Raw genomic sequence first — 21,213 nt, 5'->3', positions numbered from 1 at the left:
ACTAGTTACTAGTAAGCTTTGCACCAGGGGCAGAGGGCAAGCCATATCAAAACAAACAATCTCCAAATGGATAGCACATTGTATCCATTTCTGTTACAAACACCATGGGAAACCACCCCCACAGGGGGTCAGAACGCATTCCACTAGGGCAACTTCAACCTCTGCAGCCTTTCTCAGAGGAGTCCCTACCATGGACATTCTGGAAGCTGCTACTTGGAGTTCTGTTCATAGCTTCACCGAGCATTACCACCTGCCTATCTTTTCCAAATCCAGGACGGGCTTTACAACAGCAGTCCTGCAGGGCATACTAGCCAGCCCCAACTCTTCTTGACTGCCTCCACCCATTCTTCAGCTTTGGGAAACAACCCAAGTGTGATTTGAAACACGAAGAACATAGTACAGTTGTGTACACTTGCCATAAATGCAGATGTTCGAGTGTATTCACTGTTGCAGTCATGGTTTCCCACCCTCCAACCCCCTTGTCTCTTTCTCTCTCTCTTCCTCACGCCTTACAGGGCTTTACGTATTTACTTTTTACTGGTGGTATTTTTCCACCTTAACTTAGCTCCCTATTTGGGGGCTCCTGACATTTGGGGCAAGGAAAACTGATGAAATGGTGATGGCTGCCTGTTTTTATACCCCTGATGACCTGACGTCAGTCCTGAAGCGACAGCAACCGACGCAGAAATACTAAGCCTCTGGTATTCGGGCCCCTGGCAGGATAACCAAGTGTGATGACTACAACAGTGAATACACTCGAACATCTACATTTATGGTAAGTGTACACAGCTGTACTTTCCTCATCTACCTGAAGTTGGTGCATAATCACAAAACAAGCCAGTCACCATCTGTCTGGGTAGGTTAAAAAAAATGGGGGATGCAGCTTTTCAGATACAGCCTTATTTTTGACAGTCTTCAGGTCTTACTCTTGGCGCGGTTAGTAAACTCTTTTTGCATCTTCTCCCGGGGGGGGGGGGGGGTGGAAGCTGAGGCTTGCTTTGTCTTTGATTTCTAGGAAAGGGACGAGGTGTTGTCTGCTGGTACTTCCTGGGGATCCTTAGTAGCAACACTGTGAGAATGCTTCCTGTACTCCTAGGGCCTTTGTTGACTGGTCACTTGGCTTGTTGGTTGAGTGCTAACCTTTCCCCGTCAACATGCCTGTGTTGTATGCCTAGATATGTATTTTTGTACTTCTATGAGCTAAGACTGCATTAGAGCTTGGGGGTTTGTTCTCCCCAGGAGTACCTCCTATTCTTGTTTGCCTTGCCGGGGGGGGGGCACTTGCCCACCTTCATGTCTTCTGGGCTGGTCAGTGGCTGGTTTACGGGGTGCATCTAATTCATTGGGGATCCACATGGGGCCAAGTGTGCCTCATGAGCCTATCTAATCCCCTCCCTTTTTGGGACATCATCTGGATGTGAGAGATGCATTTATGCCCCCTTCTACTCCTGGCAGGCTCTCTGTCCTGCTGCATTTTTTTTTTTTTTTTGTCTGGGTCTGTGTTGGTTGGGGTCCATCTTCTTGAAATAACGGGGCTTCGTACTCTTGGGAACTGTTTTTGAGAAGTCTCTTATTCCCCCACCTCCAGTAATTACAGGTACTGGAGTTATCTTTTGGTTTGTCTCCAGGTGCCTGGGACTAAGGAGCTTTCGACCCTCTTTACCTTGAGGGGAATGGGAGGATTGGTCTTGTAGAACCATTGAGTGCCCACTGGAATAATCGACAGTATTTTATCTCAGTTTTAGAGTAGTTTCTCTTGTGCTTACCAGTATGCCATTTGCAGGTTTGCATCATCAAGGCTGTAGGAACTTCAATTATCCATTCCCCGATAGTGCTCCCTGCTTTATATTTATGGCCAAGGCATTTTGGCTTGGTGTTTCTCAGTACTTCGCCTTATATTTGATCCTTGTTTTTTCTTGTCTTCTTTCCACATAAATGTATGGTACTGCCTGGGAGATGGTCAGGCTAGGCCATTTCTAGAAAGTATGCTTGTTAGATGCAACTGTTACATTCTTAACATATCTGTTGATCTATGCCAGTGCTTTTTTTGACTGGTTAGGAATGTCCTCCCTCTATACTTCTGTAGGTTGTCAGTTCTTCCAGCTTTCCCTTGTCATTAGTTTCTCTTTATCTTGGGCTCTTATTTTCTTTGGTATCACTTTTTAACAGCAAGGGCACCAGATCTTCACTGCTGATTTTGATGTGGTGGAGTACTGTTTATAGGTTGAGCTGTGAACTGGTGGACATGAGGAGTGAGCACTCTTATGTATTTGGCATGTGATGTCCTAGCACTGTTGTGATAGGAACATGTTTGTGTAAACTTCTTGAAATAGATGCACATGGGAAGGAAAATGCAAGCCTTTTATCCAAAAAGGAGAGTTTTCTCTGTAGGTAATAGTAAGAGTGTATCTTTCTTTTATCTTGCTTGCAGGGTAGAAGAGCAGTAGTGTCTTAAAAGAACAATCTACACACACACATGTATATAATATGAGAAGTGCAATACTAAGTGGGGTAATCAGTACAGGTGATTACATTTATCATCTGTTAACAGGCTGCTTACTGTAGTCCACAGTTTAATTTCTTTTGCCTCCTATTTGTTGACTGTGTGACTCTCAGCAGTTCATTTAACCTTCTAAAACTGTGAAGAAATTGGGAAAATTGGACTGGTGTTAATGGTTTCCTGGACTTTATGCCTAATAACTACCGATCAGTCAACTTTGTGGAACCTGTATGATGGATTTTAGGTTAGTTATAGCTTCTCCAACAGTTTCAGTGTGGCATTCCTTTCTGTAAAATCACGTATTAGAGGACATCATCATGCTTTCTTACCATATGCTGTGATGTAACCACCAGTTACATAAGCCCTACAGCTCAGTATATATTTTTTTGTGACACACGCATAGTTTGCATCTCTAACTTTGCTGCTGTTGGTAAAGTTCTGCATTTGTGTGCTGTATACTACCATTAACTAGTGCCCAGGTGGTTGTCTGTCATGGGCATTGCCTTTACTGGTTGTGGAAGAGCATGGTATTGACAGCTTTCCCAGATGCCAGGGGTTCAATCCAGTCAGTCAGGTGGAGAAAAGAGATGTTTTGGCCAAAACAATAGCAAATCTTGAGAACTTTTGGTGCAGATACTATTTGTAACATCCTCTTTACTGCTATATGCATAGGTTGGAACATAACCACAAAGGCATTTACAAACAGGTAAGTTGTGAGCCTGATCCTCCTAAAGGTAAGCTTTACTGATCAAACAGTCCCTCGTGGAGAGCTTGCTGTAATCTAGCCATCTTGAGCTGTAGCCTTTCCTCCACTGGGATGGATGAGAGGCTTAGGGATGCACAGTCCTTAGTGTCTTCAGGTCATGAATCAAAGTTAATTGGTACTAAGAACTGTCCTTGTCAGATGAATCTACCCTGCAGCTAATTTAAGATGCTGTGATCCAGATGAAGAATATTTATTTGGTGTCACGCAGCACATCTTGGTTTTTGGGGTCTAGATATGAAACAGATCTTTGGTGTATGATAGGAAATTGAGCAGTGAATGTGAAATTACATTCTTAAGGAATCTGATCTGAAGCCTGTACCAGTCCTGGAGGGTTTTGTTTACTGCTTGTTTCCTTCGGCTGGCGTGTGTTGATAAGCTGGTTCTTGGTCTGCCCACAGCAGTTACCAAGCCAGCTGTTTGCTCATTTTTGTTTGATGCCTCATGTAAACATACCTGTCAGGTTGTGGATGTGTGATCCTCCTTCACACTCTGCCTCCAGTGACGAGTTGGAGGATCCCCGTATCATCTGTTAGAGAGTTAAGGGTAATGAGTCTACCCCCCTTCTCTATCAGATGAGAGATGTTTGGGCTTCTGAAGAACTGCTTGGGCTGGCTTCAAGCTCATATACTTTTTCTCCATAAGTTCCATTTTGCTGTATTTTAGAATTTTTGTCATCTCCTGGAGGTATGCAGGTTCTGGATGCCATCAGTGCTACTTAGAGGCATGTTGAGTCTACCTCTAAGAAGGCATATACTGTTTACAGAAGCCCCTGTATGTATGAGTAGAGCAACTTAATTAAGCTTCCCAGTGCTGACTCCTTTGTGATCTCCTCTGTCCAGAATAGTCCCTGGAGTCCTTAACATGTTGCCACCTTGACACTAAACAGGGACTTTATAGATTAAAATAGGTGTGCTTTGCCCCATTGTGCAGTAAGGCTGTAGTATGTTCGGCTCACCTTTGCCAATTACACTGGAAAAGTTCGCCTCTGAGCTGGAGAAGGATTTTTCTGTGATTTAATTGGTCTTCCAGTAGGATATGATGTTTCCCATGCAATTATGATTTTGTTGGTACTTTAGTGAAGGAAGCTTATTCAGCTGTATGTGTGAACAAGAAGGCGCAGTTAAGTTCCTCCTCTTTGAAGGAGTTGCTCAGGAACCAGATCTTGGTGCCCTTTTTGTGGAGATTTTGTACATCCAACCTGACAAGGACCTGGTCAATGGCTTTTTAAAGAGGAAACAAGACCTCACTCCTGTGATTGGCCACTGCAGACACACTCCTACTGCTTTCACTTTTTCCTGTTGTAGGCGGGCCAACCCCATAAAAGAAAAGGCCTGCTTGTCACCTGAGGGTAATCCCTTAAAGTATCACAGTGTTGTCTTCTCCCTGCTATTTACCAAGAAGGATGATTAATCTATACACTGTTTAACCTGTTAGTTTGCCTGTGTGGAAGTTATTGTCTTTGAAAAAGTCTTCTTCCTGTGGCCATCTCCTTTAGTCATAAAATCTGCTGGTCTTTCACAAGGATAAGGTGCCTGTCAAGTTGAACTCAATTTTCAATCAGAAGAGGGTTCCAAAGTTGTCCCCAAATTAGTTTGTTTTCTTTACAGACTTGGAAACTAAAATATATCAGACCCTTCAAAACTGGGACGTGCAGCAGCTCAGGTGATCATTATATGCAAGAGTTTTAGGAAGACAGACTTCTTGTTCTCTCCTTTGCATCAGAGACTGGAAGAGTTTACAGGTGTTTAGCAGATACGTTCCAATGGGTTGTCAACTACATTATTTTTTCTTGCTGGCAGGATACTAATCACTGGCTGGTAGATGTTGTTTCCATTGTAGGCATTAAGAATGTCTCATTGCAGTCGTCTTTGCAATTTCCAATTGATTTTTCAAGCACACATTCTCCAAGCATTACGTCTTCAGTGCAGTTACAGATTTTGGGCTTCCTTTAGTTTCTGTACCTTATGGCTCATTCATTTTGAACCAGTTTCCCTGTGTAGTTGTCTGGCTTTTTCTACCATTGTTGTTTGTGTTTCAGCCCAGCCAGAGACATCCATAAAAGCTTCTTCATTAAGAGTGCATATGTTATTTATTGACTTGGGACATGATAAGGAATGGTATGTTTTCTTTCTCAAGACAATCACATTTAGACAACTAGAGACTGATATTTTTGCTAATTATGGGCTATAAAATCATTATGAAATGTATCAAAAGTAGGCTTTTTGAGGTTTTGTCAGGAATTCAGAAATAAACTTATGGGGTGAAGGATGTCTTTATCTTTTAATATGTTAATAACATACAGCATTTGTTTTGATAATAGTTCCAAAATTTTTTTGTAGGTTATTTCCTTTCTTTAGGTCAAATTACATATTTGAAGGGGTGAGTTTCCTGCTTACATTGCTTGCACAAATAATGATATTTAAAGGGTGTAAAGGAGATTATATTGTGTGTTTAGTAATATAATGAGTTTGAGAGAATTTAGTGGAATGGAATACATTTTAACTGAAGAAATGTTTGTAACAATATTGAAAGATTAAAGTGGTAGGTTTTATGGTGAAGAGAAGACATCTAGAGTCTTTCAGCATTTGGGGAGGTAATGAAAGAAAAAATAATTGAGAAGGAAAATTTATTTGAAGGGAGGTATTCAAAGTGTAGATGAGAAATTAGTAAAACTAATGTCTTTTGGCTTTTCCCAGTTAGGGGTCACCACAGCAGAACTCCAGTCCGCTAATAATAATTGGCAGTGGATTTTTACAGCGCTGAGGTGCCAGCCCAAAGCCCAGCCTTCAAAGAAGGCACACCCATTCACGCACCTACCTACATGTCTTTAAATGTCACTCGACTTCAGGGAGAACATGGAGACTCCACACAGAAGGCGCTCCAGCCGAGAATCGAACCTGAGAACCTCTTGCTGTGAGGCGACAACACTAACCGCTGCACCACCGCGGACTGTAGATGAGAAATTATTAATTGAAAAGAAAAAGAAAGCCCCTGGAAGACCTTGTGACACAGAAGCATAATGTTTGACAACATCACTCATAACCTGGGTTTATAAACAAACTTGAGACATTGTAGTGCTAGCAAGTGGAGAATCTGAATGAGTTTTTTTTCTTCATTGGGGTGGGGATGGTTGTGGAATACAATTTAGGGATTGGATTGGTGGCAAGGAAGATTAGGTGGGCACATACAAAAGCATACTGCATTGCAGCTGCATGCCACCACATAGAGGAAAAGGTGTACATGCTCCTTGGGGCGGAGGGTGTCATTATAGGATAACCACACAAACTGCATGAGTTACTTGCCCACAGTTAATAGGGAGGCATGGAGGAGATGGCTGCCTTAGTAGAAGAGCACATTGCTCTACTATCCACATAACTTTTGGTGGAAAAGATAGGGGGCTACTTAAGAAAATCATGGAAGTGTGTCGTTGGACGAATGACCACCACTTTCAAAAATATTTTTTAAAGGACTGATCTTATAAAGAACAAATATTTTATTTTTTTTTTTATAAAATATTAAAATGTTATCTATTTACATGTGGGATGTTTGTTTTTTATTTTAAAAAAGTTATGGTTAAAGGGAATTTAAAGGATAAGCAGAAGATGGAGGCATACTGCTGCCTTTGGCTATTTCTTGTTTTTAGACCCAAGTCTAGAAGATTTTGGATTTTGGCTTGGAGTGTTTGCACTGGTATTTTTTATGCCCAAGCAGACTCCATGGAGTTTTTCCTTTGGTAGATTAAAAATGTTGGAGGTGTGATGAGGAAGAAATAAGTAATTTGGAACATATATTTTGGGAGTGTTATCAGCTAGTAGACTTTTAAAAAATTCCCTGCAGGCTACTCTGTCAGAAATACCAGGTGAGCAGATTGGTATAACTAAGATGATGCATTTTTTATCTCTGATAACAGAATCAGAATTGCCTAGACATAGTAAGGGCTTGCCGAGTTTAATTTTGGTTGCTGCCAAAAAAAAAGCAATTAGTAGAAAGTGGAACTCCAAATTCTAAGCCAGCCGTGCAAGAAGTAGTGAATGTAGTAACAGAGATAAAAATATAGTAAGTAGGATCTTTAGAAATGGGTAGGAGTAAATTATGTAGAAAAAAAATGGGAATTGCGACAGTACATGCAGAATAGTGTTTTGGAGGAGGAATGAAGTTTAAGAGAAGGCAGGAATTGAATGAGCTATATAATGTTTACCACCTTTATAGAAAATTATATGTGATGTATAATGTTTGCAACTGAAGATATGTCTGTATGACTAGTTTTCATTTGTATAAATGTATGATTTCGTATGTCATAAATGACAATTCAATAAAGCTGTTTTGTGTTATAAAATCCTGGGCATGACCAGCAACATTATGAGAGCAAGACACGCAGTGGATGTTAGTGCTGACTTGCTCTTCACTTTCACAAGGGGTTGATGTTGGTAAGAAACCCCACCCACCCTTGACAGGGGTGTTGTGCTCCAGACACATTCCCTTACCCTCTCTACTACCAGCTTCTTAGACACCCAAGCTGCTGGTTGATCTGTGTTTCCTAGGCCATAGTCAGGGCTTTATAAGTGTACATTATGACACCGGCATAGAAGAGACAGGAGTTTGGTGGATAAATTCATATAATTTCTCAAATATTTATTTGTATACACACACACATATATATATATATATATATATATATATATATATATATGTGTGTGTGTGTGTGTGTGTGTGTATATATGTGTGTGTGTGTGTATATTTACAGTGGATATAAAGTGTATACACCCCTGTTAAAATGCCAAGTTTTTGTGATATAAAAAAATGAGACCACAATAAGTCATTTCAAAACTTTTCCCACCTTTAATGTGACCTATAACCTGTCCAAATCAATTGGAAAAACAAATCTGTTAGGGGAAAAATATAAAAAATAAAAAAAAAGTACAATAAGCTGGTTGCATAGGTGTGCACACTTTTAAACTAATACTTTGTTGAAGCACCTTTTGCTTTTAATACAGCGTTCAGCTCACTTGGGTAGGAGTCTGTCAGCATGGCACATCTTGACTTGGCAATATTTGCCCACTCTTCCTTGCAAAAGTCATCCAAATCTGTCAGATTGCAAGGGCATCTCTTGTGCACAGCCCTCTTCAAGTCACCCCACAGATTTTGTATTGGATTTAGGTCTGTACTCTGGCTGGGCCATTCCAAAACTTTAATTTTCTTCTGGTGAAGCTTTTTTTTGTTGAGTTGAATGTATGCTTAAGGTCATTGTCGTGTTGAAAGGTGAAATTCCTTTTCATCTTCAGCTTTCTAACAGACACCTGAAAGTTTTGGACCAAAAGTGACTGGTATTTGGAACTGTTCATAATTCCTTCTACATTGATTAAAGCCCCAGTTCCAGCTGAAGAAAAGCAACCCCAAAGCATGATATTGCCATCACCATGCTTCACCATGGGGATGGTATTCTTTTGGTGATGTGAAGTGTTGTTTTTGCGCCAAACATATTTTTTGGAATTGTGGCCAAAACGTTCAGCCTTGGTCTCAGACCATAACACATTTTTCCACATGCTTTTGGGAGACTTGATGTATTGTTTTGCAAATTGTAGCCGGACCTGAATGTTTTTCTGTGTAAGAAAAGGCTTCCGTCTTGCAACCATACCCCACAGGCCAGACATATGGAGAATACAGGAGATTGTTGTCCATGTAGTACACAACCAGTACTTGCCAGAAATTTCTGCAGCTCCTTCAGTGTTGCTGTAGGTCTCTTGGCAGCCTCCCTGACCAGTTTTCGTCTTGTCTTTTCTTCAGTTTTGGAGGGATGTACAGTTCTTTGCAGAGTCACTGTTGTCCCATATTTACTCCACTTTTTGATGACTGTCTTCACTGTGTTCCATGGTGTATCAAGTGCTGTGGAAACATTTTTGTACCCTTCTCCTGACTAATACCTTTCAACAATGAGATCCCTTTGAAGCTTTGTAAGCTATCTGTGAACCATGGCTTTTGCTGTAGCAGGCAACTGAGTAAATGTCAGGAAAATCTTACTAGGACAGCTGAACTTTATTTGGGGTTAATCAGAGTCCCTTTAATTGATGGTAGGTATGTACCCAAGAAGACTGAATGTTGTAATTAAAGCAAAAGGTTCTTCAACAAAGTATTAGTTTAAGGGTGTGCACACTTATGCAACCAGCTTATTGCACGTTTTTTATTTTTTATATTTTTTTCTCCTAACAGATTTGTTTTTCAATTGAATTGTACAGGCTATAGGTCACATTAAAGGTGGAAAACTTTTGAAATGATTTATTGTGGTCTCATTTTTTGTATCACAAAAACCTGACATTTTAACAGGGGTGTGTACACTTTTTATATACACGCTGTGTGTGTGTGTTTGTGTGTGTGTGTGTTTTATATATATATATATATATATATATATGTGTGTGTGTGTGTGTGTGTGTGTATGTATGTATGTATTTAAGATTTTTGGATGTTGCAGCATTGCGAACATGGTTGATCATGACTACATATGTTTGTTATGATAGTATTGCCTGCACTAAGGAAAGAAAATGGTTAGGCAACAGCCAGAGGTTTGTAGATTAATTTCTGTGCCTGTTAAATAACGTGTCTGTGCAGCAACTATTTGAAGTATCGGGACCAACTATAGCGAGTCCTAGAATGCTGAGAGTGAATTGCCAAAAATGGACTTACATAAACCAAGTCCAAGATGGCCATGTCTTGGAATATTCAGTTTTCTCTGAGGTATGTCTGTCTGAGTTAGTATGTGTGTCTGTGTGCACGCATGCGAGTGTGTGTGTATATATACGTTTGTGTTGTATATAAGTTCAGGGGAGCTTGCCTCCTGCAAAAAAGTTTAAAAGGGAACACCTGCATGTCAAAAGGGAGGCAATCGGAGCACTTTTGTATTTACCAGCGAGATATGGTTCTTGGACAAATATAATATTTGAGAAATTATATGAATTTGTCTGCCAAGCTCCTGTATTCTTTATGCCTGTGTCATAATCTGCGACTGGTCCACTTTTAACTTCAAAAATCCCTCCAACTTTATAAACTTACATGGCTTCTCCCAACTCATACAAGAACCCACCAGAATAGACAAAACCTCTAGCAGGCACTCCATTCTAGACTTGGACCCTTATTAACAAAACACCTACATCCTTCCAAACAGGCTGCCTCCCCGATAGCATCACTGGCCACCTGCCCACTTATCTACTTAGACGCAATCTCAGTCCTCACAATCAGCCTGCCAGCTAATCTGCAATAAGAAGAAATTTAGTATCCAAACATACCATTTCCTTCTTCAACAAATTGGTCTCCCCTCAAAACCCTACCCTTAGTTACTGCAGTAGAACACTTTAACACCACCTTCCTCAATGTCCTGAACAGCCTAGCCCCCTGCAGATCTGCTAGAATAAAAAATCACCACACACTGTGGCTAACAAACAACACCAAAAACCTACTAAAACAATGAAACAAGGCCTGGGTCCACTGGTTAGCCAACAAAAAACAGGGCAACCTACTACTGTGCAAACAATTTAGGAAAAAAGCCAAATGCCAAATAAAAGCTGACAAAAAAAACTACTATATCACTGCCCAACAGATAATCCAAAACAACCCCAAAAGATTTTGGTCCACCATAAGTAAACTGCTTCAACCCCTAAACCCACCACACCTCCTTCAGTTAAGAGTATTGCATCACAATTCAATTCCTTCTTCACAAACTCGATTCACTCTATTATCCACTGTGACCAAAATAACCCACCTCAGATCCCACTTACTAATATCGAAGCCAGTAACACCTTCTCCTTTAAACCTGTTCCATCTCGCACCATTAAAAAACTACTCCGTAAACTAAACCCACCACCCTAGCAACAGACAACCTGCCTACAGAATTCAAAATTGCCACTGAAGTCATAGCCTGTCTCGTGTCTACCCTGATCAACTGCTCCATAACTGAAAACTACATCCCTCTAATCAGGAAAATATCCTTCATCATTCCCCTGCACAAAGGAGGTAACTCTGCTGAACTCACAAACTGCAGACCCATTGCCATTCTTTCACCCCTTTCCAAAATACCAGAAAAATGTATTTACACCCAGCTTCTAAACCACCTTCTGTCCAGCAACCTGTTATCCCACACTCAACCTGGTTTTCAACCCCACCGTAACACCCAACCGCCCTCCTAAGTTTTCCTGAAACAATAAATCAACACAGAAACCACAGCAAATTTGTTTCCATCTTTCTACACCTCTCAAAGGCTTTTTGACACAGTTTCACACCAGAAACTACCATCACAGCTTGACACCCTAACTCTTAGCCAGTCTTCCCTTGCATGGTTCCACACCTACCTTACTAAACACCAGCAAGCTGTTAGATGGCAACAGGACCTATAATCCCTACTCCCTGTTAACATAGGAGTACCTCAAGGATCCATACTAGGTTCCCTACTCTTCATCATTTTCACTAACCAGCTACACCCCTCACCTCAGTCATCCAATATGCAGATGACTCAACCGTCATATGTACTACATCCTCTCTTAAACAGCTAGAGATTACCATGCAGCAATCCTTCTCTTAGGCAGAATCCTGGTCAGCTAAAGCAAACCTTATATTGAACCCAAACAAGACCAAGCTGATGCTCTTTCTCCCCATCAAATCCCCCAACCACTTTTTAAATGCACTTCTCCAACAACACTACTGTAATCACTGTCTCACAAATTAAGCTACTAGGCTTTACAGTCAGTGATGAAATTTAACCTACACCTATCTCAATCCATTAAGAAGACTCTTATTAAACTAGGCTGTCTGTTCTGCATAAATCCCTTTCCTTACTAACCAAACCAGACTAGACTTTGCCATAACTCATTTCCTGTCCACTCTACTCTACACATCTCTTATCCTTACCAACCTTAGCAAAACTGAGCTTACCAAACTTGAGTCCTGCTACAACAAAACAGCCAAATTCAGCACTAGCTCCCCTCAAAGATATCACCACTGTCTTGCTCTACAACTAAAATGGTTAGAACTCTCTCAATACTTAACCTTCACCCAACTCTTCATCCACCGAATAGTATACCAACCAGACAAGACTCCTGCCTTACAACAAATACTTCAACCTTACACTAGCACTCGGCAACTCCTGTCCTCACACAAAATGCTACTACATGTTTCCAAAAGCAACAACAAAGCTATTAACTCCCTCTACTCCCGTTATATCTCCAAAGTTTGGAACACAATTCCCCGACATATTCTTAACAGTTTATAAATCACGAAAAAGACCACAGTGGAAGCCAGGAACAAGCCACTCGAACTGAAGTAATATAAATAAAATTTATTTAAAAAACGATCACACATTTGTCCATAAAGTAGGATGTAATATGAAAAAGATGTTATATAAAGGTCATATGTACAGCAATTCCCACAAGTCCGGTACTACAAAATGTGGCAGATGCAATCAGTGCTCAGCCATATTAGAAGAACATACTAAGTGTTTGGGAAATAGGAGTCACAACCTAATAACTTTTGCTAAAGGCAATTGTCAAACAAGGAACGTCATTTATCTTGCCTTGTGTACAATATGTGCCGGATTTTATGTGGGTAAAACAGGACATTTGAGGGATAGAATTTATGATCATTCATATGCCATCAAAAAAGGTGATGTCAATAATGCCTTATATAGACATATTAGAGATAACCCTGCCTGTAACATGTTTAAGTTTGCTATACTGGAAGTGGTATTTCCACATCATAGAGAGGGAATATAAAGGCTATATTGAGTGAGAAGGAGGTGAGATGGCAGATTTTGTTAAATGCTACCACTACACCGGGTGTAAATGAGAATATATCTATAAAACCAATAATAGAAGCTAAGATGTGATATAGGTAAGCATTTAAGCATTTGCATTATTTTTCATAAAGGGGAAATGATGTATTGGGGGGAGTATCTGAATATAAATTGGTACTTGCCATTGGTCGAAATAAGCTATTTAAACTTTTGAAACAGTGTGTTTGGTGTTCTGATGAAGTCTAGTATCATAGATGAAAGCACTTAGCCTTGTGTGATTTTTTTTTTTTTTTTTTTTTTAATAAATTTTATTTTTATTACTTCAGTTCGAGCGGCTTGTTCCTGGCTTCCACAGTGGTCTTTTTCGTGATTTATAAGTGGTTGTGACTACGTGGTTCTGATATTCCTAACAGTATCAGTCCAATACAATTCAAAAAACTGCTAAAAGATTACCTCTATAGCAAATGGATCTGCTCCTGTATCAGCCCTGGTTAATGCCATCCAGCCTCCTCCTCATGTTTTCACCTCCTGGGAACAGTCACTATAAGAGTTCTCTTACCTGCACCTCCCCACTATTCTCTGACCTCCTGTCTTCTCAACTACCTTCTTGCAATCTATACTGTCAGATCTAAACCTGTTACAAAATCTAAGGTAACACCTTTAATTATATTTGTTCACAAGCATACCCACATAATCTGTGTTATGTTTGCCAGAAAATACATATGTACAAAATGTGAATGTTTACACTCCGTTGAAAGGCTCTAGCTAATTGCAGTGTACTACAAAAGTTTTAAATCTAGACTACCAACACCTGCTATGCTACAAAAAAAGCAAAAAAAAACTTCCTTTGGTAAAACTTTTTTTTGTAAAATGGCTTTGTATCTATTATACTTTGAAACAGTCTGCATCGCTGATTCCTCTCACTTGTATAACTTTCAAAACCTGCTTTTGTAAACACTGTGAATTGTGCTTGTGATATTAATGCCTTTGTGCGTGTGTATGTGTGTGTGTGTATGTATGTATGTATATATATATATATATATATATATATATATATATATGTTTTTTTTCCCTACTTCAGAGCTTTTCTGCCTGAGCTTCCACTCAGATGAGCCATTCTGGTAAACAAATGTAAAATAAATTGTTTTAGAAAAAATGGTACTTGCGTATTATCGCAACCAGATTTTTGTGGTTGGGAATAGCGCCTACCTGCACACAAATGAGTGGCTGAATGATTTCTAACTGCTAATCATAGTCCTTACTACTTTCCAAAAAGTTTACATGACTTTAAGGAACAGGAACAATTTAAGAAATTCTCTTCCTGTTTCACAAGCTTTACAGACGCATGCATGAGTTGTTATGGCTGGTGTCGAACTGTGTGTTGGAATATTTTCACACTGGGCAACGAATCCTTCACAGAAGGAAAACACAGAGATGCTATGTTTGCTTTCGGTAAACATGGTCCTTGTAACCAATGTTTTAATTAATCTTTTAAGAACCATTGCATTGTTAATGATTTTACATTATGAGGGTGGATATTTTGCACTCCACTGTTTCTGAAGAGTCTTTTCAGAAAACTGATTCCTGTCCCGATTGCCTTTTCTACACAAATGTTTCCAACTGTAAAGAAACAGTATGGACTTCTTACTAAATATAGTATTGTATACCAACACAAATGCCAACAAAATTATATGGTTTTCAACCGACTTTCAACCATCACAAATGCAGGCATTATGTTTTAAGGTTTTAGCAATTAACTTGAGTAATGACATGCTGCGAATTTGGCATAACACATTAAGTGAAGTTACCCAACATATACTTGCTCCGTTTCACTAGAAGTGTTTACATAGCCACAGAACTCCATCAGTAAAAATTGGGGAATTTGTTTTATCGTTTTGTTTCACAAGCACCATCATACAAAAAGAAATGTGGGGTTTTCTCACCCCATTTCACTGTAACATGAACTAGTTTTCCTGTAATTTTAGTAATGATAGTCACTATTCCCTGCACACTTTCTTCCACAGACTGTAAATAATGCAACTGACAGTACAATAGCAGGCATGATAATTCAAGCATGTGTCTGTAGCGGATGCAAAAAAGGAAGATGATTTCTGAACTTGTTTCGGTTTGTAAAGTTATGTACAGTTTTTGGCCACTTCTAAGGACTTACAATAAAACTTTGAAGTGTTTAATGCACTCTCTTTTGTGGAGGTATGCGGATTTCGCAGCCGCAAAAATCTGGTTGGGATAATACGCAAGTACCGAAAAATGTTAAATCTGGCTTACAGAGGAAGGGTTTACAATTTGGAGAAGATGTCCTTAGTTGCAGGTTTTTAAGTTGATTATTTTTTTTTCTTGTTTTGTAATGTGTGATTTGTTATATGTACAGTTTGATTATAGAGCTACTACTCTTGTTGCACACTGTATCAGTTAAATATGTCATCTGTTGAACATCAAGTCAAGTGCTACATCATTCTTTATGCTCTTCCGTACTGTATGTATTGTAATATGAACTGAAATAGTTGGTGTGGGAATAGAAGCCAAGAATGTAATAGAGAACATTGGATCAAGGTAGTTTCTTTTTTGTAGCCCTCAGAAGTGCATCTCTTGCAGTGCATTTTAACAGCTGGCTTGTCATTTTTAACAGCAGTAGCAGACTGGAGGACCTGCATTTACCTAAATGGCAGCTAAAACACAATATGTCTGACAAGAGCCTTGTAACTTAACTGACAGAATTATAATTAAAATGAGATAAATACATCACTTACGAGGACAGTTATGACAGAAATATAATTATAATGAAACTGGCAAAAGTAGTGCACTTATGAGGATCCTTTGTTAAACACAGCAGTTGTAATTGACAGATTAGTAAAGTACAGATGGTAAGGCTCCAGGGTATTAGAAACTGGATGCATGTTACTATTGTAATTTTTAATTAATTCCATTTTTGTAGAACTACTGGCACACCCCTTTTACCCCTTCCCTTTTAAAAAAAATCCTGGGTGCAAGGGTATTAAAGGAGACAGCAAATTAATTAAATATTTTATATATATCTATATCTATCTATATATATATATATATATATATATATATATATATATATATATATATATATATATATATAATACACATTTTGCTTTGAAAGTAAATGTTTTACATTGTTTAGAAACTTCACAAGGTCATGAATGTTCATGAATTTTATGGTAATTAACTTTTCAACTATCTTTTTAAATTCCTATTTAATTTTATTGGTTAACCTGTGTTTTAGAAGGGTATAAAAGTATTATTGTGGTTGTCCATCCACATCTGATGAAGTCTACTTAGTAGAAACAAAAATGCTGTTATTTTAAAGTGTATGCGTTTATGTAAGTTGTATTTTTTTATTAAAACTGCTTCAACTGGAACTGCTCTGCTGGTGTCTTTCTTGAGTACCTTGGACTTGGTTTTAGTGAAAGTTTGGTGCTTTTTGCCATTTTTTGTAGACAGCAACTCCACTTTACTAACAAAATTGATGCGAAATTACAGTAATTACTATACACAGTTTAAAAAAAAAAAAGGCCACACAACAGATTATTCTGCCTGCATGATTTAACCTAGTCATACAGTGTTCTGTACCCATACATAAAAAGATTGGTGTTCTCCATTATCGTCTGACCCACAGCCTTCTATTCTTGTCATTATCAAAGGCAGCTGTGTTTTCTGCACCACTGCTGTTCTTGTAGCTTTGAGTTGCTCCTTATTTGTTGAAAAACAAATATTCAGTTCTTCTTGGTTCTGGTTTTACAGGTGTCATTTCTTGTGAAGGTATTCTTAATGGTAACTATGTATTTGTTGTTTTTATTACTTTTATGACAAATGTTATATATTAAATATGTGGCGTGAGTGTTTGTACATCAGATTTTTTTTTCTTTTTTGAATAATGTAATTGGCAGAGTATTACTGGTCATATCTAATTACATTTTTGGCTCTGCGTTCCAGGAAGTGACATGGAATTGGATCTCTTGGCAGCTGCGGAAACTGAAAGTGACAGTGAGAGTAACCATAGTAACCAGGATAATGCCAGTGGACGTAGAAGTGTTGTTACAGCTGCTACTGCTGGATCAGAAGCAGGTAAAACCTTCACAGTAACAAAAAAGTCATGGGGAAGCTCAAGTAGCATTGGGAGATGTGACACCTTGGATTCAGTGCTAGAAACAGGAAATGGTGCACTTATGAGTCATCCTGGCATAATAAAGGTTGATGAGGAAGCAGCAATGGGGCATTAATTGTGCACCAGCAATTTTACAGTAAAGGTTTGCTTGCAGTGTTTTTTCCCTTTAAGTTTAATCTTTAGTAATATGTCTTTAATGTTAACATAGTCCAGTCTTAAAATAGTACAGTACACAACAGAGGGCAAACAGTGAAGCAGGAGTTTAGGAAATATCACACGTAAATATCATCATCTTCATTCGGCTGTTCCCGTTAGGGGTCGCCACAGCGGATCATCTGTTTCCATTTCTTCCTGTCATCTGCATCATGCTCTTTCACACCAGCCGCCTGCATGTCCTCTCTCACCACATCCATAAACCTTATCTTAGGCCTTCCTCTTTTCCTCTTACTTGGCAGCTCCATCCTTAGCATCCTTTTCCCAATATACCCAGCATCCCTCCTCAGCACATGTCCAAGCCAACGCAATCTCGCCTCTCTTGATTTGTCTCCAAACTGTCCAACCTGAGCTGGCCCTCTAATATACTGATTCCTAATCCTGTCCATCCTAGTCACACCCAGTGCAAAGCTTAACATCTTTCTCTGCCACATCCAACTCTGACTCCTGCCTTTTTGTCAATGCCACCATCTCCAACCCATATAACATAGCTAGCCTCACTACTCTCTTGTAGACCTACCCTTTCCCTCTTACTGGTACCCGTCTGTCACAAATCACTCTTGGCACTCTTCTCCACCCATTCCACCCTGCCTGTACTCTCTTCTTCACCTCTCTTCTACACTCACCATTACTCTGAACTGTAACCTGTTGCTATTATCTGTTTACTAAGTTTTTTTAAATGTAAAATTTATGCAATGCATTTTCCAACTATATGATTTTATACTTGTATTTTTACCTTTAACAGTTTGTAACCAGTATTGAATTGTATTGTATTTGCTTGTGGAGCTTTTCTCCCCAGGCCTCCACTGAAAACGGGCACGTTCTGGCCCAGTGGACTTCCCCGGTAATCAAACTGAAATAAATAAATAAACTGTTGATCCCAAGAACTTAAACTCATCCACCTTTACCAACTCACCATTCCTCACATGTAAATATCTCATTCATTTTAAGTAAATATGATCCAGGTTGTGCAGGGCATGATAGGTGAAAATAAGAAACAAACCAGTGACTGCTTAGCATTTGAAAGCCAGGTCATCTCCTGTAGGATAGATATTAATATTACTGGAACTCAGCACATCAGCCCAAACTCTGGTTGCAGAGTTCTACTCCACCTGAAGGCATTCTACATAAGAAAGTAATCGGTCTCTAGATTTGCATTGTTGTCCTGCAAAAATTGTGCATTATACACATGATTCTACAGTACTATGCTTTCTTAACAAATGTATCTTATCAGACATGATTGACTACATTTTGTGAATGTTCATCATAGTTAGTGTTGCAGAACTGAATCTTGGGGAGTTCTTAACGTGCAGAGGCCTGTAGCCAGCCTGAATACCCGAGTCTTTCACAATCCCCCAACTGAGAGACATCCATGGCTGTCCTACTTCAGTTCTATAAAAGGTATGTCAGCCATTGCCATCTTCAGTTCTTTCTTGCTGCATAGTCTGATGGATCGACACTGCGATGTTCTTCGTGTTTCACTGTTGCAGTCATTACATTTGGGTTATCTGTTTGCAGGTAGCCCTCAATCGGCCTGATTAACAAAGTCTTTGGTCCTGCATCGGTTGCTGTCCCTTTTTCCATGACGCCAGGTTGTCAGGGGTATAAAACATGCAGCCGACACCATTACATCAGTCTTTCTTGCCGTGTGGTGCCTAAGCAGAAGCAGTTTGCAAGTGCCGGTCGGCCGACTCCTGAAATTTTCGTTTTCGAGTTTCAGAACCGAAGTTTTCAACTAAAGCTAAGTACCCCGTTGGGGAAACTTTTTCTTGCTCCTTACCGATGTCAGTAAACGTTAATAATTGCATTACTTGTGGAAAGCAAATACCTCATAAATATTTTCATTCGTACTGTATTCCTTGCCTAGGTCCTCACCACGACGTTACCTTGCTGTCGGTTTTGTGCTTTATTTAATCAGCGCACTATCCATCGTCTGTATATTTTTGCCTCTGTATATTTTGGTTCTCGGTTTGATTATCTAGAAATGTCATCGATTAGCCATCTGACTATCGGGATTACGAAAAAATGCAAAGATAAAGACAGAGGCAGGCCGCCGAGGTCCAAAACTGCCGACGACGCTTCTCCTAAGCCTGTCACCAGTTCACCAGTACTCAGTGAGGCGCTTTCGCAGCCCCTGATACCCGCTACTTCTGATTCGCAGGCCTCTACTGAGACCCATTCGGAGTCAGGTATGCCGTGAGATGCTTCAACTATGGAACCTGCGGATGTCTCTACCTTGGATGGGTCTGGAGCCGCTGTGCAGGCACCCAGCTTCTGAGGGTGTATTCAGGCCTATGGACTTGCATATTAAACCGACGCCTCCTTCTTTACTTAGGCCTAAATCTCGATCCTTGTCTAAAAAACTGACGCCCAGGCCACATGCTCAGGCCTCTAGGCCTAAAAAACAAATAAGAATGGCTGAAGATCTAATAACTCTAATCATGGGTAGCCAACCCCCCCCCCCCCCCTTCTAAGAGGCCTAGGACTGAAGTTGATTATGAATCTTCTGATCAGGATTCTGTTTTTTCTGACTATTCTGATATCTGGATTTGCCCTTACCTACTTATGAGGATTCTGATTCCCTTTGCTTCCCCTCCTGAGGATTTTTCTTTTGGTGAAACCTTACATACTCTAAGGGAGCATTTCCACTGGGAAAGCCAGGATTTTTCTGATTCAAAAAAAGAGGCTTAGGATTTTCCTTGTCCTACCTCAGCATAGGTCTTTAGCTATTCCTCCTGTACAAGACATGCTGATGATGCTTTCTCGGAATCTAGTTTGGCCCCTGATTCCCTGCCTCCTGCTCCCAGAAAACCTGACTGATACTACAGGGTCCCTGAGTCCCACAAGTTACTTTTCAAAAATCCTATTGCAGATCCAGAGACTGTTTCACAGGGGCCCAAGGGCATTAAGGCGTCTACTGCTAAAAATCCTACCCCTTCTGATAGAGACTCCAGGGCACTGGATAGATGAGGTAAGAAAGTTTACACTTCTGCAACCTTGGCCATTAGGGCTTTAAACTGCCAGTTTCATATGTTAAAATATCAGCAACATGTTATTGGACTGCTTAAACAGAAAATGATGTTGATTCCTGACTGGTGGAAAATAAAGAATTACAGGATTCAATGCATTCTGCCGAACAAGTTGGAAAACATACTTTGCAATGTGGTTTTGATTCATTAGTGGCCTCTTGCAGGGCTTCTGTTACTGGGTCTGTGCTCAGAAGGCATGCTTGGCTTAAGGAGCAATCTTTGCCTGATCATGTTAAAGCTAAATTGTTGGATGCTCCTTTAAATCAGGACTGCTTGTTTGGCAACAAGGCTGAGGAAGTTCTTAAAAAGATGGAAGATAAAGTTAAATCTATGCAAACTGTTAAAGATTTTTTACAAGTTCAGCCTCCTAGATTTAGTAGGCACTGGCCCCCTAAGAACTGGTCCTTTCCAGCCCCTTCCAGGTCTTCTCAAGCCAAACCCAAACACAGCAAAAAACCCAGGTTTCAGTCCCAGGGGACTCGCAGAACTAAGCAGTGGGGGGCCTCCACTTCCAAGTCTGCGAATAATAAGACTCCCCCTATGATAAACTGTCTCAATGACTTCCTTTTAAAATTTCCAAGCACTTATCAACTGACTGCCCCTTTGGGGGAAAGATTGCTCTTCATGCAAAGAATAGGGAACTCATTACCCAGGACAAATGGGTTTTAAATATAGTGTCCCAGGGATACAGATTTCACTTCCACACGTTGCCAACACCAAGTGGGTGGCCGGACCTACCCCCAAATCAGTGGGCAGAGGCCCAAAAACAAGTACTTTCTCTCT

At 39.9% G+C, this 21,213-nt stretch overlaps 1 protein-coding gene across 1 annotated transcript in view; it reads left to right on the top strand.

The window, feature by feature from the left end:
- Positions 1 to 21,213, top strand: part of UBR5 (ubiquitin protein ligase E3 component n-recognin 5) — a 3,965,620-nt gene that overhangs the window by 2,935,591 nt on the left and 1,008,816 nt on the right. The window contains exon 39 of the mRNA XM_044065648.1: positions 17,017 to 17,148. Coding sequence (XP_043921583.1) covers positions 17,017 to 17,148 — 132 coding nt within the window. The remainder of the gene's footprint in view (positions 1 to 17,016; positions 17,149 to 21,213) is intronic.

Source organism: Protopterus annectens, chromosome 3.part0 (genome assembly GCF_019279795.1).
Source record: "Protopterus annectens isolate FY-2018-M chromosome 3.part0, PAN1.0, whole genome shotgun sequence".
Lineage (NCBI taxonomy): Eukaryota > Metazoa > Chordata > Ceratodontiformes > Protopteridae > Protopterus > Protopterus annectens.
Note: the sequence above shows the minus strand (reverse complement) of the source record. Positions and strands in the feature narration are given on the sequence as shown.